Source organism: Notamacropus eugenii, chromosome 6, assembly GCF_028372415.1.
Source record: "Notamacropus eugenii isolate mMacEug1 chromosome 6, mMacEug1.pri_v2, whole genome shotgun sequence".
Taxonomy (NCBI): domain Eukaryota; kingdom Metazoa; phylum Chordata; class Mammalia; order Diprotodontia; family Macropodidae; genus Notamacropus; species Notamacropus eugenii.
Genome location: NC_092877.1, coordinates 341,424,977 through 341,449,500, shown reverse-complemented (window position 1 = coordinate 341,449,500; position 24,524 = coordinate 341,424,977). Strand labels below are relative to the sequence as shown.

Genomic DNA, 24,524 nt, shown 5'->3' with positions numbered 1-24,524 from the left:
CACAAAGCTTTAAGGTGAAAGAAAGTGGTATGGGACCTCAGTATAGATAAAGAGAACCACACAGGCCTTTAACTTTAAGAGAATGACCTTTGTTCTTAATTCTTTTTTTTACTTAAAAATCATCCATTTTAGATCCGGTACTGCTACCTACAATAATTATACTCATTATCATACTTTTAAAACATGTATACATATGTGAAGTGTAAAAACAATTCTCCCATCTAAAAATAACCCCTCAGTCTGCCTAGTCTTTCAAATGGTCATAGGCTCATGGAAGGGACCTTTGGGGCTGTCCATGTAGTCCACCTTTTATGTCTTAGAGATGAGGAAACTGAGAACATGGAGTTTAGCGACACATAATTAAACATTGGAGGTGGGATTGGAATCCAAGTCCCCTGACTCCAATGTACCACAAAGCCTCTTTGTTCATAAGCTCCAGTGATTTAGTCAGTATACACGCTTCCCGTGCAGTGCCACCCATTTCCAGCACTTTCTCCTTTCATTCTTTGTGGCCACCTTCCTAGGACCTTCCTTACCTCCCAGTCACCAATGCCACCCCTCTTCCCACCAAATTATTCTGTTCTGTATGAGAGGCAGCTTAGTGTGGTGGGCTGAGCTGTCTTTGTAGTCAAGAACTCATCACCCACCACTGGTCCAGCAGCGCTCCAACCGGAAAGGCGAAGGCCAGACCTTGCCTTCCAGGACCTCTCAGTCTGATGGGAGAGAATGGGCATACATAGGCTGCCTGCAGAGTACGTCAAAGGGGAGTACTAGTGGGGGTCAGTTTCTTCAAGGGAGAGCAAAAGATGGAAGGGTAGCTGTGACTGGAAGCCAGGCAGTGGAGATGAAGAGGAAGAGAATCCCAGTGAGGCCAGTGAATGTTTATTGAGCTGGGAGATGCGGTGTCTGGTATGAGAGACAGCAAGGAAGATTGGAATGTGGGAAGGAAGTGATGACTTTCCTGAAGTCAGTCGAGAGACACCAGAGTTTATTAAAGGGGCAAGAGGAGTGAGATGATCTGAGCTGGGACAGCTGAGCAGAGCAAGGACTTGAGGCAGCTATGAGATGATGAGGTCCTGGATTGGGTTGATGGTAGTAATCCTAAAGAGCACCAGGCAGGAGCCAGGAAGACTTGAGTTGAAATCCAGCCTCAGACACTTACTAGTTGTGTGATCCTAGGCAAGTCACTTCAACTCTGCCTCAGTTTCCTCATCTGTAAAATGAAAATAATAAAAATAGTTCCTACCTCCCAGGGTTGTTGTGAGGATCAAATGATGTGATGTTTGCCAAGTGTTTAGCAAAGTGGTTCATAGTAGACGCTTAACAAATGGTTAGTTAGTATTACTATTGTTGTTAACCATATACAGAGAACATATGCAGAATTAAGTGGAGATAATCAGTAGAGAGGTAGCATTAACATTAAGGCACAAAAAAGAAAGAAAACAGTAGGATTAAGGAGAAGAGGGTGATTTAAGTGCCAGTGGTTGCAGAGAGGTCAGGAAGTATGAGATTAGAGAAAGTATGAGACTGGGTTATTAACAGATCTTTGGTAAAATGATCTGTTTTACCAGAGAGAGAGAATATGGAGTCAGCTGTTATAGATGGCCATCTCAAGCTGTTGAGTCATGAAAGGGAAGAGAGATATGCCTTGATGGTTAGCCAGGATGAACGGATCAAGTGTGGGTTTTTAAGGATGAAGGGAAGTTCTGTTAGGGAGAGACTGAAGATAAATGACGATGATAAGAGGTCACAGTCTGCTAGAGGATATGGGAGGTCATGAGATTACTTGTACAGGTAAAGAGGTTTTCCTGGGCAAGGAGAAGGACTGCATCATCATGGGAGACAGACTGGCCAGAGGAGATGGTGGTAGGAGGCCCTGAGGGGTGTGAGATGAGAGTGAAGGGCGGAAGGAAGCCCTTGGTGAATGTGAGCAAGGTTCTCTGCTGAGAGCTGTCATAGGGGCGATGCAAAGGTTTGGCAAAGGGAGAGGGAGCCACTCAGGGAGGTAGAAAATGACAGCTGGCAGTGTGGCCCCCTCCCTCTGCTCCAGGCCAGCAGTCAGACTCAGGAAGGAAGGTGTCCCTGTGCCACATATGAACATTTTCTAAGTTGTATTTTCCCATTTCCCAATTGCATCTTAAGTCTGATCTGAGTTTGACCCCTCTACTCCAGGCCCCTCTGTAAGACTCTTCTAATTACTGAGTGAACCAAGGAGAGGGAACTCCCTCATCAGTGTTCCCTCTACCTTTGAAAGCACAGGTCCAGTCCCTCTCTCCCTGTTTTTTTTAAGGACCCTCTATGTGCAGGTTGTGTGAATTGAGGTTACCTTGATACTGTATTATTGAAGTGTGAGACTCGTTTTTGTCTTTCTATCTTCCATGCCTGGCACAAAGCAGGAACTTAGTAGAGGCTTTTGATTGATAGATATCCTGCAATGAAATGTAGCAGTCATCACATTGTTCTCTTTTGCTCCTGTTTAAAGCTTTTTTCCATAAAACAGCAGCCTCATAAATTGTCTCCAGCGGCCATTCTGTTTTAAGAGAAATAATCCTGTCCTTTAAGCAAGATGGTAGCCTGGGGGTAGGAGAGTGGGGTATTCTGTGAGGCCTGGAGGAATTCCTGGAAGAATTCCCGCTAAGCTGTGGGGCTTTCTGACTTTGTTGTACATACCAGCCTCCAGCTGTTCTACCCTTAAAGAGCATTTGTTAACTCTCATGAAGGATGGCCTGTACTGATGCTTTCCCTTTTTTATTTTTGCCTCTGTTACAGGAATTATGGGAAAAGAAGGAAGACAGGCTGCTCGAAACAGCGACTATGCAATTGCAAGATTTAAATTCCTCTCCAAATTGCTTTTTGTCCATGGCCATTTTTATTATATTAGAATAGCAACCCTTGTACAATACTTTTTTTATAAGGTAAGCAGAGAGACAGTTGGTGATTCATGAAATTTGGGTGGACCACAGTTATGCATAGAGAGCCCAGTTACATAGAAAGAGCCAAATTGTAGCACAAGCCATTGTGAACCATTTCTGTTATAAAGACACATATCCAGGACACATGATTCTGTCCTGAACAAGCAGTGGTATTTTATTTGATAGCAAACAGTATGACCCTATGATTTTTTATTAATAATAGGCAGCTCCCAGGTTATGTGCAGGTTGTGTTCCAGATGTTCACTTATTCATTTTTTAATAGTTTTTTTAAATAATTTTCTCCTCAATTACATGTAAAAAACAATTTTTAACGTTTGGTTTTTTTCTCCCTAAATATTCGTTTATAAGTTGGTCTTTTGGAACTTAAAATCTATTTTTCCATGTCAGTATTATAAGATTTGGTGGTTAGTCTCTTAGGCCAATGCAGAAAAACCAGTTAACCTGTAATGAGCCAGTTGTAATTATTTTAATTGCATGTTCATGATTGCATTTCCATAGGTTAGAAGTATATCTCCACCATTCTTGTAGTTTGAGAGGATCCTCTCTTTTGTCATCATCCCTATGTAGGGCAAGGATCGGGGTTGCCAGCTCCAGGCCAGTAGTGGTGCCTTTGTCTTAAGTCACTTTGTAGCTTGGAAGGAGGACTCCAGCCAGGCTTGAGAGAATGAGGAGAAGGAAGGTTGTCATGGAACTGTGAGGGCACAATCTTCCTCTGTCGGGCTTCCTTCAGATTGCCAGGCCATTTTGTTCTTTGTGAGATAAAGAGCAGGTTGTAAGGGAACTGGGGAGGAGTCAAGAGGACTGTAGAAACTCTGCAAGACAGAAAAGGAGAGTCAAGTCCTGTAAGTGCCTAGGTTTTCTCCTAGTACTGCATACCAGTGTGGACTGTACCCTAGTCCTAGTCCAGGTGAGAAACCCCTGCAAAGGTGAAAAAGGAATAAAGGTAAAAGGGGAAAAAAGAGAAGAAAATTCACATTTGGTAATACACTGAAGCACAACAAATATTAAATGCCTGCTGTATGTAGAGTATCATTATCATTTCAGGGCAAGGAATACTAAAAGGGACACCCCTGACTTAGGTGCTGTCCAGGAGGAGCTTCCTTTGGGGGGGGGCGGGGCTCAGGGTGAGAAGTGTATGCATATATCTACAAAGAGGTGATGGGAGCTTCATGAAAATGAGTCTTCTGTTAGATGTATAACTGAATCTTTTCTTTCATTTTTCAAGTTAAGACATGCAACCTTAAGACTGCATATTATGTAAAAAAATTTTCTGTGGTCACAAGATTAAGAATATTGGTTAGGAAGTCAAAATTTCTGATATCACCTAGCCAAAATAAAAGAATCAAGGAGATTTGAATTCCTGTCTTTGTGCTGGCTCTTAAGTTTTGTCCTCCTATAAAATGGAAATAGCACTATACAATATTATTTAGGCCAATTTCTCTGCCTTCCCAACCAGTCATGTTTACACAGTTTCATTCTTCAACTATCCAGTTCTAAGAAGCTTTCATTTTTTTGTTTTAGAAGGCTGTTCCATATACTGAAATACAGAGGTTGTTGTTAAATGTAACTAGTATTCTTTAAATTCTGTTTTTGTACTAAATATTTCTAATGGAAAATTCTTTTCATCTTGTTTTTCAGAATGTGTGTTTTATCACACCCCAATTTTTATATCAGTTCTATTGTTTGTTTTCACAACAAGTAAGTAAATAGATATAAGTTGTTTTGTCTTTAATAATAACTGACATTTATGTAGAGCATCAAGATTTGCAAAACACTGCATATGCCTTCATCTCATTTAATTCTGACAGAAAACCAGTGAAGCAGTTACGATTCTCAGTACTCAGCTGCAGCTATGATCTCCCTAGTCTAGACATTCCCTCCAGTGATATACATTGTGACCCATCCATACCTGCCCGTACTGTGGGATTCTCATTCGCATGCTCCTATATGTTTGCTACAAGAGTCCACCCAATATGCTAGTCTCAATACTGGATTCATGCTCTCTGTGGTATCCTTTGGGCAGCGTCTACTGTAGCCATTGTGAAAGTATCTGTGGGAGTGTCTGTTTCCCATGCCTTGCTCTGCCCCCTTCACCAGTTCATCTTCTCTTCCTATCAGACATTTTCTTGATTACATCTTTTATTCCTGTTTTTCATAGTTCCTCCTTGACTCTATAACCAGTATATGCGTTTCTGTTGCTCTCTGTGTAAGAGTCATTCTTTAATTCTTCTGAGACTCTTGTACTCCACGTCACCAGCAATGCTGGTAGGACGGTGGTGTTTAAAAGATAGATCTTTGTTTCTGTGTAATTCTTGGGGTCATTGAAGTTGATTTGCAGTTTTCCAAAGACAGTGTAGCCTAAGAGAGTGGACTAAATGACCCCTAATGATCCTTTCTTCTCAGAATGTATGATCCTACAATTGTAGGATCATTGAAAAGCTAAAACGAAATCCTGTATATAAAGTACTTTGTAAAACTGAAAATACTGTGTCAGAGGTTCTTACATTGGAGACTGTCCGTATATTTTTAAAATATTGTGATAGCTTTACAGTTTTTTTCCTTATACTCTTATGTATTTTATTTACTGTGTTTGAACCTTAACTGCCCAAGGAGTCCATGACACGTGAAAGATTAAAAATCCTTTTACTGTCTCTATTACTATCAGTTATTACATATGAATGGATATGATGTCACCTCTGTAATTTAACACCTCAAAAATATCCATGTGTTTTTGTTTCTAGACACTGTATGACAGCGTTTACCTGACTTTATACAATATTTGTTTCACTTCCTTACCTATTCTGATATATAGTCTTTTGGAACAGCATGTACATCCTCACGTCTTACAGAGCAAACCTACTCTATATCGGTAAGCGTATTCCTTTTCTTAAATGTGGAAGTGATAGAAACAAATGACAAGCGTGTGTGTGTGTCTGTGTGTGTCTGTGTCTGTGTAAGGTGGTTTTTTAAGACCACACCTGAATTTTCCAGTTTTTTATGAAGATAATTGTAGCCTATGTACCACTTCCTGGGTTTTTTTCCCCATAGATAGCACAAAAATAATTTATTCCAGTAAGAGACAGAACCTTAGTTTTAAACTCTATGGAAAAGGCATCATGGTATAGCTCCGAGACCATTAGGGAAAGCTTTTTTCCTCTGAACATGATCTGCTAGTGATTAATAAAACTATGGCCCTTCATTTAAAAAGAAAAAACAACCAGAAGAAGATGAAAGTTCAAGTGTAGTATAAATGTTTGACTAACTGGTCTCAAAACAGTCTTTATGAATGATTAAGGGCACTTCAGCATCTGGAGGATGTATCTTTACCTAGTGATAAAGAATTGCACAGATTATCATCTTGCTCAAGGCCATGGACACTCGATCATTCCATGTTTTACATGATGGTCCAGAAGAGCGATACGCAAAAAAAGAGCCACAAGCTGCACAACTCAGCTGCATGGTGGTGAGAGCATCCTAAGCTGAGACCTTGGGGGTGAAACTAGGAATAGAGATGCCAGTGACCCTTTAGAGTATACTCATCATGAGGCCTGGTATACATAGGCCTTGACTGTCAGTCTCACTGCTCCACTGCCAAGAAAGAGCTGTAACTCCATCTGTTTCACAAGATGATCAACAAAAAATTTTATGAGATTCTCCAAATTAAAGCATCATGTACTTTTAGTATTTTGTTTATTACTCCATTTACAGAGGAAATGGATGTTGGGAAATATAACTCAGGGTAACCAAACAGATTATAAACTACACAGAAACCACTTGTCCATACATAACTGCATTCAAGGAGAGTTGAAAGGTCCTAGGAATGCCATCAGAGAAAATATGAAATTTTCTCATCTTTTTTTCCCTTACTAGGCCAGCTCTACTGAATTAATAACAGTTACAGCTAGATACCATCCTTTAAAAAACAAAACATCTTAGCTCTTATAGATGAAACAAGGTTCTCATAGAATTGTTACAACCTGAATTTATCTAGTAAATGGAAGGTCCAGCTTCAATTATCACCAATTTTGATTTGTGGAGTTTTAGCTGGTGAAATTTTGCTGTATCTGTTTTGGATTAAAAAGCAAAAAGAGTTTTAGCGTAGGTAAAGTTGAAAAGGAGATTTGATGTGCAAGCGAGATAGCTCAGGTCTGACTTATGAGTTATTTTGATGACCAAAGAAAGGGAAATGGATAAAGGAATAGATATCAACATGGACTATCAACGTATTCTAAGGCTATTTACCTGCTGAAAGGTCGTCACTCCAGTGAGTAGGCTTGAACACTTTAGAAACTGCCTAATACGGCAAACACTTGGTCTCCTTTGCTTTGGTGAGATATAGTAGCAAAAGACACAAATTTAAAATGTAAACTCAAATGCAGAATTTTCTAGAGGGTATAGTAGAAGATTATGAACAGAATTGCCTCATAAAAACTATGAGAAGCAGTAGAGGGAAATATTGGTTTTCAGGAATCTTGTCATGAGATCCAGTTCAACTAAGTAATCCCAAGAATATTTAAAGATGAAATTAGTAAGGAGAGAGTAAATGGACAAAAATAGAAAAGATCTGCCTGCAATTTGAAACATTCTTCTCCTCATTGGCTTTTTGAACCTCTTTTGCCAATTGACTTAGCCTATTTTTCAAGGTGTTATTTTCTTCAGCATTTTTTTGGGTCTCCTTTAGCAAGGTGTTGACCTGCTTCTTATACTTTTCTTTCATCTCTCTCATTTCTCTTCCCAGTTTTTCCTCCACCTCTCTAACTTGATTTTCAAAATCCTTCTTGAGCTCTTCCAAGGCCTGAGCCCATGGTATATTTATTTTGGATGTGTGGGATTCAGAAGCCTTGACTTCTGTGTCTTTCCCTGATGGTAAACATTGTTCTTCCTCATCAGAAAGGAAGGGAGGAAATATCTGTTCACCAAGAAAGTAACCTTCTGTAGTCTTATTTTTTTTCCCTTTTCTGGGCATTTTCCCAGCCAGTGACTTGCCTTCTGAGTTTTCTTTTCGCCCCCACCTTGCCTCCAGATCCCCCCAGCCAGTGCTTGGGGTCTGAGATTCAAATGCTGCTTCCCAGCCTCAGGACTTTGGGCAGGGATGGGGCTGCTATTCAGTGTGAGATTAAGTTCAGGTGCTCAGGTGGGGTAGGGCCACTACACGGGGCTCAGTTCCCTCAGGGGGTTTATGCAGAGACCTTCAACAATGGATCCAGGCTCCTGCCTGCTTTGGGAGCCCCTGTCTGCTACCACCTCTGCTGCTGCCTCCCGAGGGTTATGGGGAGTTATGGGGACACCCCACTCCCCTCTCGACCCGCCAAAGAGACCCTCTTACCAACCCTTGTCACCTGTGGGTGGAGGGACCTGCACGCGGCCCCTGGAGATTCCGTCCCTGAAGCCCGCTCGGATCTGCTTCCCTCGGTGCCCCGCGGCCAAGGCAGGGCTGGGCTCCGCTCTGGGTCAGATGTGCGACGGACCTTTCATGTCAGGTTTTCAGGTCTCTCTGGAACAGAACTCTCGTCCACTCCGTTGTTCTGTGGCTTCTGCTGCTCCAGAATTTGTTGGGAGTTCTTCTTTACAGATATTTTATGGGCTGTGGGTTCGGAGCTAGCGTATGTGTGTCTTTCTACTCTGCCATCTTGGCTCCTCCCCCTGCCTGCAATTTGATAACAAAATTTTTTAAAGTTCTAATGACACTTTTTACCATTGCCAGTCACTTTGTCCTCCATCCTCCATCTTGTTAGAAACTTCTTTGTAACAAATAAGTATAGACAGGCAAAACAGATCAGTTTTCCATGTTTGAAAATATTGTGTCACATTTTACATCTCATCTTTTTCTGTCAAGGAGTGAGAAATGTTTTACCCTCATTCCTCTGAAGTCATGATTCTTTATTGCGCTGATCAGTGAGATGTTCTTGAGAGTTGTCCTCTTTTAGGTTATTGTAATCTCGCAAATTACTTTTCTATTTCTGCTTACTTCATTATTTCCTAGAAGTCATCAGTCAAATATTTATTATCCCAAGTCTCTCTTTTCTTTTCTTTATAGTACAATATTGTATTACACTAATATACCTCAATTTTTTCTGTCAGTCCCTAATCAGTGAACTCACTATTTTCCATTCAGTTCTTTGCTACTACAAGGAGTGCTGCTGTAAGTATTTTTGGAGCCTTTCCTTCTGTGACCTCTTAGGGAGAGAAGGTCTAATTAGGGTATTGCTAGATCAAAGGGTATGTACAGGTACTGTTTTAATTTAATTCTAAATTGTTTTCCCATCCATAATTTAACATTTTAATATTTTGTCCCCTTCTCTACTATGATGAGCATAGAGTTGTTTTAATTTGCGTCTTTTTTTCATTTTTGATGAGTTTTTGAGCATTATTTCATGGGGTTGTTAACAACTTGCATTTCTTCTTTTGAAAACCTGCCTTCTCCTCTCCATGGTCTCACAGATGGCATTTGTCTGAAATTGTTCTAAGTTAAACTGCAGCATCTCACCTTCCTACTACAGTGTCTTCTGCCTGAGGACAAGGACATGGTTCTTAGGTTTAAGTTGGCCTGGCTTATCCCTTGTCCTGAGGAGAATGGGCTACTTTTCTTCCCTTCTGCTAGGAATAGCAAATCATGAATTTGGGCCACTTTTTTTCAGGCCCAGGGTGTGAGTCTTAAGGTTTTACCAGACCCGTGTTTCCACCAGAACTACCCAAACTCATTGACGATGTCCATGAGTGGCAGAGTGTTCTCAGAACCCTCAAAATTAGAGTTCAGCTGTGCTCAAAAACCTATTAAACTGTGCATACCCTTTGACCTAACAATATACGCCAAACAATGAAAGAAAGAAGGACCCATGTTTACAAAAATATTTATAGCAGCTCTTTTTGTAGTGGCAAAGAATTAGAAAGTGAGGATATGCCCATCAAGTCATGGTATATGAACAAGTTATGGTATATGAGTGTGATAGAATATTATTTTGCTGTAGAAGTGAAGGAGTTAGTTTTATACAAACCTGGGAAAATTTATGTGAACTGAGGCAAAGCAAAATGAATGGAACCAGGAGAACAATTTATACAGTAACAATAGGTATAGCAAAGGTGACCTTGAAATACGTAGAACTCTGATCAATGCCATGACCAGCCACGAAGGATGGTGATGAAGCATGCTACATCCACCTCCACACAGAGAAGTCATGCACTCAGAGGACATATCCAAGCATGTTTTCTTCTTTCTTTTTCTTTTCTTGTTTTGGATGGGGCTAATATGAGAATGCTTTGCATAACTAGACATATTTGTAATGGGTTTTTTTCTTGCCTTTTCAGTAGGTTGGGGGAGGGGAAAGAAGGAAAGAGAGAATTCAGAACTTAAAATTGAATTATTTTTAAAAATAGAGTTTGGCTAGACTCTGCTCTTGATAACAACTCCTGATGAAAACCAATGAGCCCCAGAAGTGGAGGACCGACTTTGATAGGCCAAGATGAAGGGTTCTGCTCTGAAGAGACTGCGACTGTGGAGGAGCCTCTGGTGCTCCTCGGGTTGGATGTGGGTGCTTATATTATATTTCACCAAAGGCATCCTTGAGTCATACTTGGAATTGAATGCAAATAAAACTAATAATCTGAATTGAAGTAAAGTTATCTTCCTCAGTAGTCTGGCTTTTCTTTGAAAGCTCTAATCATTTAATCATTATCAATGAAAATAAGTTGGTTTTGGTTTCTTTTATTTCAGTAGCTGTCTAATAAAAAGGGGGGGGAGGGAATGGAGCATTTATTAAGCACCTACTATATGCCAAGCACTTGCTCAATGCTTTACAAATATTATTTCGTAGCATAGTGAACATGGTTTCTAAACCTGCTTTTTCTTTATTGATTTACAGGGACATAAGTAAAAATAGTCACTTGAGCATTAAAAAATTTCTTTATTGGACAATCCTTGGTTTCAGTCATGCCTTCATTTTCTTTTTTGGATGCTATTTTCTAATATGGGAAGACATATCTCTACTTGGAAATGGCCAGGTAAAAGAAATACCCCAAATAATGGTTTTCTTAAAATATTTTTAGTATTTTTGTTACAGTTTTAAATGTTTCACTTTATAATGAAATGGAATCAGAGTAAGAATGTAAGTTGGCAATATCTGGAGTCAAAGTCAAAGGCACCTATGCAGCATTCTTAGTGAGGGTTATGTGCTGTTTAAGTGCTGCAGCTTCAGCCAGGCAGAAGTAAAAGGCAGACGAGAGAACCTCAATTATTTGCCCTTCCCTCTCCCCTTCATCCGTTTGACAGGAAGGATATGAGTCTGCACTACCGATAGCTACGTATCTGTGTCTGTGTTTATAAACACACACACATATGGAAACAGTCTTAAAGAGTGCAGAAGATTTATAAAATTATTTGAGAAATTTATTAATTTATGGTTGATAATACTCTTGTTTTGATTACTAGTAATGCACTAACTCATCCTTTCTGTTTAGATGTTTGGAAATTGGACATTTGGCACATTAGTTTTCACAGTAATGGTTATTACAGTCACAGTAAAGGTAAGCACCCTACACCTAGAAATGTGTAGGAATTTATATGTATTTGTAGTCCAGTGCAGCTAATATCAATATTTTTGGTTTCTTCAGCAAAATCCTTAGATATTTTTATTTTTATTTCCCCTTTTCCAGCACTAAATGTTTGACCTTGGATCTTTTTAATCTACATTTTTTGTTATAAATGCTCCCCTTATTCAAGAATCTTCTCTTCAGTTCATCAGCCCCATAAGCCTCAGTCAGTCAGCTTCTCTGGGAGAGAAAAGACATTGCATAGTCAGAGGGCTCCCCTGGGAGGATGTGCTTAGGGCATAGCAGTGAGGCTGAGGTGGTGAGGCAGGGGCATTGCAGAGTGTCTGGCTTTCACAAAGCTCCATTGCTTTTTTGAGAAAGTGGGGCATCAGAAACAAAGTGGAATGAGTCAGAATGTTGGCAGCTATGAGTCCTTTGTAGAGAACAGTAACAGCTAGGATCCTCAGTTTTACCCCCAAAATATGGCTGCATGTCTCTGTCCTCAGCAGCCATCTCACCTGACGATGTTAAGGGGTCCCCTGAACTTGTCTTTTTGAGTTGCCATATTTTCCAGAAACGCTGAACCCGGAATATGCAGGAGGCCCTCATGAAGAGGACAGAGCTTCCCCTGAGCCAATGTAGTTTGTTGTTTGCACCCCAAACTGGACTTCCTAATAATATTTGGGAGTCAAGACAGGCGCCAGTCAGTCTGCACTAGCCTGGGAAACTGCTTGTGCAGCTGGGACCCTTGTAGATAAGCAGACCTTCCTATCTTCATGGTCTAGTAACAGTTCCCAAAGGAAAAGGTGGCATTTGCCATCACTTTGCTCCTCCCCTTTGAGAGGGGTTTTGTCCTTTTCTTACCTTCACTGAACCTTTCCCCTTCCCATGCTACATCCCTTTAGGTAGAGATTTGTGTTTTCTCCTCCTTTTGTTGTACTGTCATAGCTATGCAGACTTGTGTGTGAACTGTGGACTCTTTGGGCTTCAGGTGCATGTTCATTTCTGTTATAGTAAACCTAGTTTTCGTGTAAGTTTCGTGAAGTTATGATTGCCTGTTGATGGCAAACGCTGTTCTGGAAGCCAGCCCCTGGCTCTTAGTGGCACAGACGGAGGGGACCACAGTCCTGTCACCCTCAGAGACCACAGATCAACAAATTGCTGGGGTGGGGCTTGCATCTTAGAGGGAGGCTTTGTGCTTAGCTACACAGGCATGTGCCTGGTCTAGGAAGATCCACATCTGCGGTGAAGGATTCTACTTCTGAACATCTGACTAAGGAAGCATCATCTTCCCTTTGTGTTAGAGAGTGCTAATTGGTTAAGGCCAACTGTATGAGACTTATATTCTGTGCCCATTTTCCTCTTCCTAGTCCCCCATTTCTCCCTCTGTTTCTTTTCTCTCTTTCCTTTTTTCCTCTCCCTTCTCTCCTTCCCTCCTTCTCTTCTTCCCCTCTTCCCTTTCTCTCCAAGTCCTTCCTTCTATCCTTTTCCCTCTTTTACATTTTGATACATCCTTCCCTAGGAACTATAATTATAGGTCTCTAGTTTCTGTTTTTACATTAATAATAAATTATATTAATACAGAGCTAATGGCAAGGTATACAGAGTCCAGAAGAACATTTATTGAGGTTAAACTTCTCTGCACAGTTGATCACCTAAAGGTTGGCCATGTGTTTCAAACTATGTGTAAAATACATTAAATTCCGAGTAACCGTAACAGTAGTTTTGACTGATTTTTTTGTATTAAATTTGGCAAATATTTTTTATGTGAATGTGAATCTCAGTATGTTATGTTTGATAATTTAGATGGCTTTGGAGACTCATTTCTGGACCTGGATAAATCATGTTGTTACCTGGGGATCCATTGTATTTTATTTTGCATTCTCTTTGTTTTATGGAGGAATTTTCTGGTGAGTGATTGTATCTAGATCATGTGTCATAACCATTAAACACTAAGTACATATTTAACACTGTGTTATACTTAAATTCCATTCTCTTCATAGTCTTTGAACTTCATTCTGCTATTGAATAGACCACAAAGTCTGTTTCAGCTTACTATAGGGGATGCCAAGTTATACTCTAATTACTTAAGTCCTAAGTTATGGTATAGGTCTTGTTTTACAATACATTTGTCTGAAGGAATTTGAGTGCCTGTTCTTCAGCAGCATGGAGGGCCACTTGTTTATGGCAGGTACATTAATTTTTATCTCTAATTCTGGTAGAGGACAATGAATATCAGTCCTGGAGTGATTGACCTTTAAAGTAATAGGCAACCTAAACCTCTTAGACTGGTCATGTTAAGTTGGCACTGACAGAACCAGCAGAGTTGATCTTGTGAGGGTGAGCCTTGGCAGGGAGGTCCCATCTAAACTCCAACGTTCAGATCCACTCTGAGCAGCTGTTGCTTTTCACAAAGCAGCCCTTTTGTTTCTACAGTGCTTTTGTACATGTCTCCTTCCCTACCTTCTTTCTAAATGGTGCCAGCAAATACCTTTTTGTAGATATTTTTGGTTCAGATGTCCAGCTCCTTGGATAAGGCTGATTCTAATATAATTCAAGCAATCAGTAGATTAATTACCTCTCTAAAGCTCAGTTATTTACTCAGCAAAATAGGAAACAGCCTATTGTTGTGCAAAACCAATATTTTATTTATCATGAAGAAAGTTTTTAGAGTAAAACATGAACATGGTTTCATCCCTCTAGACACCGGGCAAGTGACCTCAGTCACTACTTAGAAACATCTGTCAATAGTACCTGGTGCTTTGATGTACCAAGGTGGTATATTTGATCATCTGCTGGGAACAGAGGCCCATAGTACATGGACAAATATATATTGACAACCTCTGTGAATCAGTAGGAGGAAAGGCCTAGACCAGTGAGAGTTAGGATTATTATTCTGCAAGATCTTTTACTATGACAGTTCTAATCAAGACCATGAAAGCACTGGGCAATTTCACTGAGGAGCCCTTTAATTTGATTTCCTCTTAACAACTGAGTTATCTTTTGTTTCATTTGTCTTCCATCTTCTTAGATGGTATTGATTTCAAATCCATATCACTTTAATGGAGTGGTCTCTCCAGTCAAGTCACCTTGCTGTGGAACATTCTTTTTGCTTTGTGATTTGATGTAAGCTTTTCATGTTGCGCCTTAAGGACTCTCTATTTTTTAATTTCACAGGCCATTTCTGGATATATACTTTGTATTCATTCAACTTCTGTCAAGCGGTTCTGCTTGGTTTGCCGTAATCCTTATAGTGGTTACTTGCCTATTTCTTGATGTTGTGAAGAAAGTGTTTGATCGACAGCTACATCCAACGAGTACTGAGAAGGCCCAGGTAACATGTTTGCACAGCAAGCCTTTCATGTTTCAAAAGGCATCAATGAACTCTTAGAAGTCTTGTAGGGAAATGGCTGAATCACATGTATTTTTTTTATCAAAATATATGATGCTATCCTTTTCAATGTGAAATGCCTGTTTTTAATCTGTTGCTATGTACGCATTTAAAACATGATTTTAAAATTACATTTTAATTTAATGTTCTAATTTAAACATTAATGTATTTGTAACTTTTAGGCTTTTTGGTAAATAAATTGAACAATATTCTTTTAGAAATTAAAATAATTTTGTCCATTAGGGTTCTAGATATTAAAACACTAGTTTACCAGTTAGTAATGAATACATTTTAAGAATAATGTTATTAGATAATTCTGTAATCTATGGTCTATTTTCAGTATCTTCATTAATTTGAGTGCCTGACACTTTTCTGATGGCATGTAGGATAAAAAGCTCTTTGGGCTGCACAGCTTTTACTTAGCTGTGTTTTTATGGAAAATCTTTACTCTCTTGGACGCTTTTGATAGATATTCATTACAGGAGTAGAGGTTTGGTAGCACGTAACACAGGAATTGGATTCTGTGCTATGTATGTGATTGTGACTTACTCATAAAATTGGAAAACTGTCCATCTTGCTAGAACACTGTGTCTCATAGCAGAGTCTTAGGGGAGTGTGTCCCATGTGGTTGGTAATAACCAACACTCATTTCTAATTGTGTGTACTATGCTAGTAGTGAACATTTATTTACATTACTACTGACTAGTTAGAGTGACTTCTTACTAACCACTATGTACCAGTGAAGCTGAGATGGTGACTGCAGGAGATGTGCCAGTAGGTAGCATTTCTGGGAGACCAAACCTCTCATCTAAATGCTGAGTTTTCAGATTGCAGACAGAAGTGTCTCATACAAAGAAAGCACTAGGCTTCCCACACAGTTCTTTTGTTTTTGTTAATAGACATGGCAATCTTTGACAAACATTGTTTTAGATGTAGGTGTTGGTTCATTAACCCTAGAGAACTCATGCTTCAACTTTAGCCCATGGCCTGGTTTACACTGTATTGTGATGTGATGCTGATAAAATATTTCCAGATAGGAATAAAGGAGTTGTACGATTCAAATTGACCACACAGATCTTTCCACTCTGTGTTTGTATTAATGTTGACAAGCCTTTCCAATATATATTATATAGGCATGCAGATCTAAAAATAGATAGGGGAAATGCTTGGGTCTTCAGCTAGTGATAAATATGTAAGCATCAGGTAGTTTCATAGTGTCTTGTAAGCTGTCATACAAGTCTTCAGAAACTAATTTTTCTCCCTCTGAAGTGCTAGATTATTAGATACATCCTACATACATAGTCATTATAAAAAAAAAATCTTCTGTGAGACATGATTAAGATTAGATTTGGTTATTTATTGCTACAGTTAGAAGTTGTGCATGAGGGAAAGCACCACAGAAAGTGTTTTTGTAGAGGTCACACAGTGGAGGGAAGACTGGTGACATTAATTATTAGGCAGATGTTGAAGAGCTGGCTCAGAAAATATGTGGTGTCTTATGTCCATTAAGCTAGAATGAAGTCAGTGTCTGTACTTTAGAATAGTGTTACTTGAGCTCAAGTTTCTTGAGAAAATGAGACAGAATTTTGACCCCATCTCTGTATGATCCCAAAATTGCTAATTCAGAAGTAGGAATATTTACTTCAGTAGACTGGTTCTTTAGTATTTGTTTAAAAACACCTGGTTTAACCAATCTTCTTTACACTAAATTGACTATGTTTGTTTGGTGTACTCCAGATAGATCTACTAAATTATTTCATTCTTGGGTTACCTTGTTTTCTGATTTGCTGTTTTTTTAACCAAATCCTGTAATAAAATGATAGTCCTTTGTGGGACCTTATTTCTTTGCCATAGACATGAATGACTTCTAGTTCAGCATCATCAAAAGAAATAGAAAATGCACTAAATAAAACAGTCCAGCCCAAATGAGAATATCAGCAAAATTTGTTGTTTAAGCAAAAGTAACAAGAAACATTGTTCAGAACTGAAAGTTGACATTTATTCTGAGATGTTTTCTGAACTTTCAGTCCAAGTGTGAAGAATAAATGACACTGATATCCTTTGAACAATTAGGCCTGCCCTATGAGTCGTGTATGTGTGCCATGTGTATACTCTCCTCTCACCTGATCGCGTGTCCTGTGTCTGTCTCTGAGGTGATCCTGACTCCTTACTGACTTGTCTGTCCCCCCTTCTTTGTCCCTTATAGATGTACGCCAGCCCAGTTGCTTTAAGTGACGAATTCATCGCTCTGCAGCCATTGCCCAGGGCCAGGACTCAGCTGAGCAGACTTAGGTAGAGTAGGCAGCCCGGCCTCTCCCCTTTGCACGCTGAACGTCCATGTATAGCCCAGAAAGAGGGCAGAAGAGGCATGAGCGAGTGCATGTGGGCAGCAGCGGCCCTCAGGGCCTCATTGCGCCCTCTTCCACTTCAGCATCATTTTCTCCCACAATTCTAAGGCTGTTGTTTGTGGCGCTACCAGGTTCCCTAGTGCTTCTGCATGTTAAAGCCTGCAAGAAGTCATTACAGACAAACCGCTCTTAAACTTAATGCAGTTATTCGGACATGAGAGTTACTCATTGTTTTTCCTTGCCTTCATCTGTGTTGCAAATCCATATGCATGTGTGCACGTGTGTGTGTCCTGTCTGTGGCTGCTGAGACAGACAGTCCTTGCTACTGTTGAGTAAGTGCATCTATGACCTGAACATTATGTCTTTAATGTGTCATACAGAATTTTATCTCCACAGATAGCCCACTACCGCTTTTTATACACACGTGTGCACATACATACATACACACACACATATCAGTGATGTAGAAATATGTACTGGAAAGGAAAAAAAAGCATAAATCAGGAAATTTTTGAGACTAACATGCTATTGAATCATAAATTGAAGCTTCTATGGTTTGGAAGCAAAAGTAATCCAATTAGGGATTCTGAATTTTCAACACAGTGGAATTTAGTGACTTTTCACTAACCTGTCTACACCTATTTTGTCAAGTCATTCTTGGTGTCCTGTGGGCAAAGGATGACTGGCTTGCCTCTGAGTGTAGGATTTGGAAGCATTTCTAGAATTTGAACAGCAGTAGAAGGATATCTTTAATAACCTTTCTTTGTCAATTGATTGTGTTTTTAAATACCTTGAAGTTAATGATTATGAAGTTAAATTATTGATGATAAGAAAAGATGTATTCTGTCACAAAAACAAGTACTTGAAGATTTGTCTTTCCTTCAAGAAGAATGGCCCAAAACCATGTCCCTTACATTTTTTGTAACTTGATTCATTTTATATATACTGAACATATTTACTATTTAAAAGAAGCCTATGGCAAGAATTTTCGTAAACCAAAAGTTCCTTTTATAACAAATTACTGTGTTAATTTTATAAAATCACTCTTTTACAAATTAGATTTGCTTAAATCAAAGCACATTTGTATGTGCACATAGTGCCCAGCCACAGCAGCCTCAGGCAGAGGAAGCCCAGACTCCCTAGGGCCGAATTCTCTTTCACTGTCACCTACGTAGTAGATCCCTGCAGGTTGGCCAGCAAGGGGAGATGCTGGGTGAGCAGAGGCTTCCTCAACTTCTCCTTACTGCCTCAACTTCCTTTTTCCCATTGCTTCCCTACTGCCCACCTTTTTCAGTGATCAGTTTTTACTTTAGCAGAAGAATGAGCCACCACCACTTTCCTTGTCGCCACCAATGAAGGCAGATAGGAAGAAAGGACGCTTTGCCAATATCCATCATCCGAGCCAGTAAAAAGAGCATCTCCCTGACCCCCATGGGAGGGGAGTAAGGACACACTGGCCTGCTTGCCTCCCAAAGCTCTCCTTATAATTCATTGGTAGGGGAATAAGGGGAAAACCACCCCTGGTTTCTAAAGTGATGTATATAGTGGTATTGAATATTTGTAGACATTTTTCTGAGAGTGTAGTATCACAGAAAATATTTATAAAGTTCACACATCCCAGAAAGCATTCCAAATTGACCTTGTTCAGTTATGTATTGTCTTCAAGAATTTTTCATGTAAAATGACCATATCTGTTTTCATTGGAACCCAGAATTCATCTTGAGGATTCTTGCACCCTGACTCCTCGACAGGCATATATCTTCAAGCTGGGCAGCTCAGCCACTTTATTCTCTTTTTTTATTTTTAATGTGAGACACTTATTAAAAAAACACTATTTTCACAAACAGTTTTTGGTTAGTAGTGTTCATACCTACAAGAGGTGAGCCACAGAAATTATTCTAACATTTGTTTTGGTATGCTTTGTTGGTGGTGTTTGTTGTTTTTTACTTTAAAAGACCTTCCCCCTAAATAGATAATTTTTTAAAAGACCCTAGTATTTTTTCATAATAAAGAATTTTTTTTAGGAAACCTAATTTGTGTACAAGTACAGAGGAGACTTTTTTAAAAAGTGAATTATTTCAAGATAAAGGTTTTCTAATAATTGGAGGTGGAGAACCAAATTTAGTTGTGAATGGTGTTGGGGGGCCATTGAACACTTTCTTCTCTGGCCACCATAAAAATGGATGGAAAATTGATTTAGGTCAGAAAAAAATCCTTTTAATGACAAAGGAGGGCAAGAGGAAAACCTGAAAGTAACATTAGTATTAGAACCCTTGTGTAGTAAAGAAAATTTAGCATTAGGAGAAACCAATGTTTCTCTGTCAGTTGCTGTGTGTATTATGACATTTTTGTGTAGTTGTAAATCATAAGTTTACTTGGTGTGATTTGTCTACACAGAAACGCTTATCATCAGCCCTCCTTTGTGAAAGTAACTGCCATGTTCTGGGATGGTCATGACTGCATCTTAAGAGTGTTTAAAAGCAGCCTGCTGCTCTGATTTACCTGTGTAATGGTGAAAGTGTTGCTCTCTGTAATATGAGACCTGTTGCTTTTCTGTCCTTCTAGATGGAAGAAGATAAGGGCTCAGTCAGCTCAGCATATGAATTTGCTGAAAGCAAGCACAGAGGGGAGGACAGTAGGCAACTGCTAGCTGATCCAGGTAGCAGCAGAGCAGAACTTGCACACACTAGGTAGTATCTCCTCCTACTGGACCTCACTGTGTGTAGTCGGTCATGGACTCATCCGCTCATTACCATGTGTCTTGGTTGAAACTCACATTTCATTTATAATCTCATTGTTCTTGTTAATTCATCATCCTGATTTAGGGTTTTGTGGTTTGGTTTGTTGTTGTTGTTTTTTTAGTAATATTCTTATTTCTCTATCTTATTTATGTTCAAGAAAAACCCAACTTTTGCACCACAGTGACTTCAAATTTAAGGCAGAAAAATACCCTTATGACCTGGATTTATTGTATTCATGAAATGACATGTATTAGTTACAGATAATCTGTTGAATAATTTCTAATACTTTTGAAGTTTTTGTTTTCTCTTAGAATGTTAGCTGTGATACATTTTAACATTTTATTACATAGAGGGTAATGTACTTTTTCAAAAATGGCATATAAGGTAAATTCTCATGAATGAACGCATGGGGCTTTGTGCATGGAACCAGTCAATTCTCTGATCCCCCAATATTGTCATTACCTGCCATTGAAATCTTTCATTTTTGAGGCAATTCTAATTCTGCCTTTGTAAGGAGAAACAAAACCTGACTCTTTGAAAGTTCTGTAACATAATGGATGCCAAATCCACCCCATTGAATAAGCAAAGCCAAATCAATCCTCAGTGTTATTGAACTGTGGGAAAGTATTGACTTGATTATAAGCAGAAATAATCTTATGGAAGGGAAAGTTACTATTCTGGCCAATCACAAGTATATTTTCTTTTTTAATGTCTATTATTGTGGTTGTGATAATTTTTAAATATTACAGACTCTTAAGCCCCATTAAGAATGAAATGATTTATGCTAAAATTAGCTGAAGACAAGTTAAGTTTCACAGCCATCCTTTAACCGGCACCCAGCCTTTGTGTAGGCTAACTCCTCTCAGTGCCCGTGTTACTCTTCAGGCTCCCTCCTTGAAACCAGGCACCTTCAAAGTCAGATAGCACAAAGTGGGACCTCTTTGTTTTATCATACATCTACTTCCTTTGCAGTGGTTAAGCCTTAGAATTCTTATTGTGTAATTAATTTTATAGTTGACTTAAATTGTGTTGATCTAGATTAATGTGAATGTTAGTTTATATTCCAAGCATTCATATACACGAGTCAATTGGACTAAGGTTGCAGAGGACCATAGCAGCCACTGGAAAGAGGCTGGCCTCAGAATGAAAGTGATGTGTTCAGTCTACAAAGCCAAGAGTTCCCACATAGCTTTTTATGTAGTTGGCTGCTTACAAAATTGTGGCCTTCATGCAATCTCTGAGAAGCCTGAGCCCAGCAGTGTATTCTGTAAGGCCTAGTACTGGTTTTTGCATCTATCCTTTATTAGAATTCTGCATTTAAGACCAGGGCCTCCGAGTGTGCCTATGAAATCACCATAGCTTTAGTATGACTTGTCGTCAAAAGAGGGTGGTGACTTTGCTTTCTCATTATGATTGTGAGTGAGGCAGCAGGATCCATTCTGTAGGCCTGGAATAAGCAGGTGGGTTCCTCACCTATGCCACAGACCAGGCATGTAGACATCTGACTGAGTCCCGTGGCATAGTGTTTGACCTTTTATGGTATTCTCATCTGTTTCTCATATTTACTTGGGTGTTTTTGAGATATATATATATATATATATATATATACATATATATGTATATATATGTATATATATATATACATATGTATATATGTATATATATATATATATATATATATACACACACACATACATATACATATATTCATCCCTTAGCACATATTAAGAAAAAAAAGCAAGGAAAGAAGAGGTTTGTGGTATCATTTCTGCTTTCCTTCTTACTACTTCTGCTGCCAGCAAAAAAAAAAACCAAAACCCTGGTAGAGGGACTTACTTTGTTTTGGTTTGGTTTTTATCAAAGCAAGACTCCAGAGTCAGCAGCTGTGCAACCACCTCAGCTCTTATCCCTGGCATGCTAGCATTTTCTCCATCCATGAGGATCTGTCTTGTAGTTTCGAAACTCCAAGAGACTTGAGATGTTTAGCTTTCACAACTTCTCCACTGCACATGCTCCCCAGCCCCGACCTCTTCATGGACCTTCTTGACCTCATATCCACCAAAGATGAACAAGGGCACCTGTTAATTATGTGAAGTAGTAAATTTGTTAGCCCAGGACTAAAATAAGAATGCCATTCAATACATACAGTTGTTTTAAGAGCAGAAGTTGGAGAGATCAGGTTGTCCTTTCTGGGCTCTCACAGCAGCAGCACCATGGCCAGGCTCTTAGGCCACACCTCTGCCTACTGCTCCTATTTAACATTTTATTTTAAAATATCCTCTAATGAAATTGGCCTGCTGAGAAATCTGGCCTCATGAGATGTGATGAGCCTCTTGCTCCCATCTCAAAGCTGAGAATTCTTTAATTCACAACTACAGGATGAGGTTATGATGTGTGGTGTGAGTACCTCAGTGGTTTTGGAGTTCATGAGAGTGATGAATTGCTAGGGCAGAGGCAGGAAGGGGTAAGGGGAGGAGCATGTCTGGGGGAACATTTTCTTACATGCAAAGAACTTTCATAATTTAATTTTTAGGCCTGTTAATGCTCATAGCCTTTCTTCAGTACCTATTCTAGATTGAACACTTGTGACTGACAGAGAAACGTCTAAGGAAAAAAGTTATGAGCAGGGAATAAAGGTGCTGGGGGGGCAGATCTCAAAAGAGAGCAGAGCTCTGTACTGAGGGTGAATTGAGTGACAGAGACAGCAAGAACTGTAGCAGTTGAGAAAAGGGAGAGGTGACCAGACTGGAGTAGATGGTCAGGGAACCTTCACAGGGAAGGCGGAACTGAAGCTGGTGGGGGAAGACCACAAGCAAAGGTAGAAAAGCATCCAAGCTACAGTAAGAGCAGACCAACAGGGCTTGTCTACAGACACAGATTTTGAGGCACTGGAAGCATTTTTACTCCTTTAGGAAAAACAGCTGAACTTAAGCTCCTAGTTAGCAAGAGTAATTAGTCAAAATGAAAAGCTGCCAGTTGGCATATGGCCCTCCCAGGTGACCAGATGATATGAATCCCTCCCCTGCTTTCTAATCAGCCTAGGTCTCTCCAACCCATTGTCTTATTTCCCAAGAGGGGCAGTTTTCCAAAGTTTCTCTTAAGTTGGATTAAGTGTTTGCTTTGTGCCATTTACCAAAGTGCCAGAGTTGTTAGTCATGGCCCCAGGAACCCAAAGAATTGGTTGTAAGGGAGTGTAGGGGAGGCTGGTGCCCCTGCCGGGCTGAAGAGTGGAGAGTAGGGTGTTGTTCATTAGTCTTTAAAAATTTGATGAGAAAGGGGTATTATGAATAGGGAAGGCATGCAATGAAAACATTGTTTTAGGAAGGTTAATCTGGCATCAGTCTGTAAGATGGGTTAGGCAGAGACCTACAGGCAGAGCAGAAGGCCATGACTGTTGTCCTGAGATCTTCAAACCCGATGCAGATTGCCAAAGGCCTGGATTAAGTTTGAGAGTTTTCCAGGATCTAGGAGCTGTTCTTGTGTCTCAGGGAAACCAGCAAAAAGCAGGGGACTGGGGATGATCCATGATGTCAACATGAAGCTCTTGACCAGTCCTTTCTCAGGCCAAAAGGGCAGGACACAAGAGAACATTCATGGATCAAGAGGTGCCTTGTGGCTCTCCATTGGACTTGGGGTCCTGTTTGAGTATTGCCAGGCCTGTAGATTCCCAGCACTAAATCTTGATTTTCTGATTCTTTTCCTACCAGTCCCATATGCAGTCCCCAACTTTTTAGACATTTACAACAGCATAATGTTTTTAAAACTGTTTTCTCCCCTCCCTCCCTATATATGTATTTTTTTCCTTTTTCCTCCTTTTAATTTCAAAAGAATTCATGAAGAGAATTTAATTGTATGCCTATGTAGATGTAATTATACGCTGTATCTATGGGCATACAACTAATACCTTTTAAAATGAACTGTAATTTTTTTAAAAATTTCTGAGAATGACACTTTTTTAAGATCATGCACTGTCTTCGGTAGAACAAGAATTGGGATTCCCTCAGTGAGCCTAACCCAGTAATGATTGTTGAAAGTATCCCTCTATAATATTACCATAAGCCAATAAAAATCTTGAATGTTATTATTTTAATAGAACTCTATTGGTTTAGTTCTTAGCAGGTTACTCCAATTTTGATTCTGTTGTCATGTGATTAATTTAAAAAAGTCATGTCCAGAAGACAGGTGGTATTTCATGCTGTAATGAAACTCTCCCCAATTGGTTGAGAATAGTTTAATCACCTAGTTAAAGGTGTTACTACAGTTATTTTCTAGGTACTGAATAAAATTCTTTAAATGAACTTTGGAACTCCACAGTCCTATCAGTCAGGCAGTTCTTTGACATGGTTAAAACTCTGCATTGTCATGTATGATCATGTAAAGCTTATTTAGTCTATTTTGTTCAGGATCCCAAGTGTCTTTCACCTGAAACTCGGCAGCAATTAGGAAATGACCTTTTTTTTTTATCAGGATAGCCAGTTCATAGAAATGACTTGGCAAAATTATATACTTCCCAGGTGTACATTGTTTATTTCATATCTCATTCATAACATACTCAAGACTATCACGCAAATCTTTTAATGATCTC

The 24,524-nt window shown here is 39.5% G+C and overlaps 1 protein-coding gene across 10 annotated transcripts in view; it reads left to right on the top strand.

Annotated features, from left to right (window-relative positions):
- Positions 1–24,524, top strand: part of ATP11B (ATPase phospholipid transporting 11B (putative)) — a 146,569-nt gene that overhangs the window by 114,683 nt on the left and 7,362 nt on the right. For 4 of the 10 annotated variants that reach the window (XR_011969071.1, XM_072618355.1, XM_072618361.1 and 1 more), the window contains 8 exons: positions 2,770–2,915; positions 4,572–4,631; positions 5,675–5,802; positions 10,793–10,931; positions 11,388–11,453; positions 13,266–13,369; positions 14,637–14,793; positions 19,764–19,888. Coding sequence is in view for 8 of the 10 variants with exons in the window: in XM_072618355.1 (XP_072474456.1) it covers positions 2,770–2,915; positions 4,572–4,631; positions 5,675–5,802; positions 10,793–10,931; positions 11,388–11,453; positions 13,266–13,369; positions 14,637–14,793; positions 19,764–19,888 (925 nt within the window). In the remaining 2 variants the exon portion in view is untranslated. Of the gene's footprint in view, positions 1–2,769; positions 2,916–4,571; positions 4,632–5,674; positions 5,803–10,792; positions 10,932–11,387; positions 11,454–13,265; positions 13,370–14,636; positions 14,794–17,056; positions 17,143–19,763; positions 19,889–24,524 lie in introns of all 10 variants that reach the window. The other 6 variants (XM_072618357.1, XM_072618356.1, XR_011969072.1 and 3 more) reach the window with 5 other exon arrangements.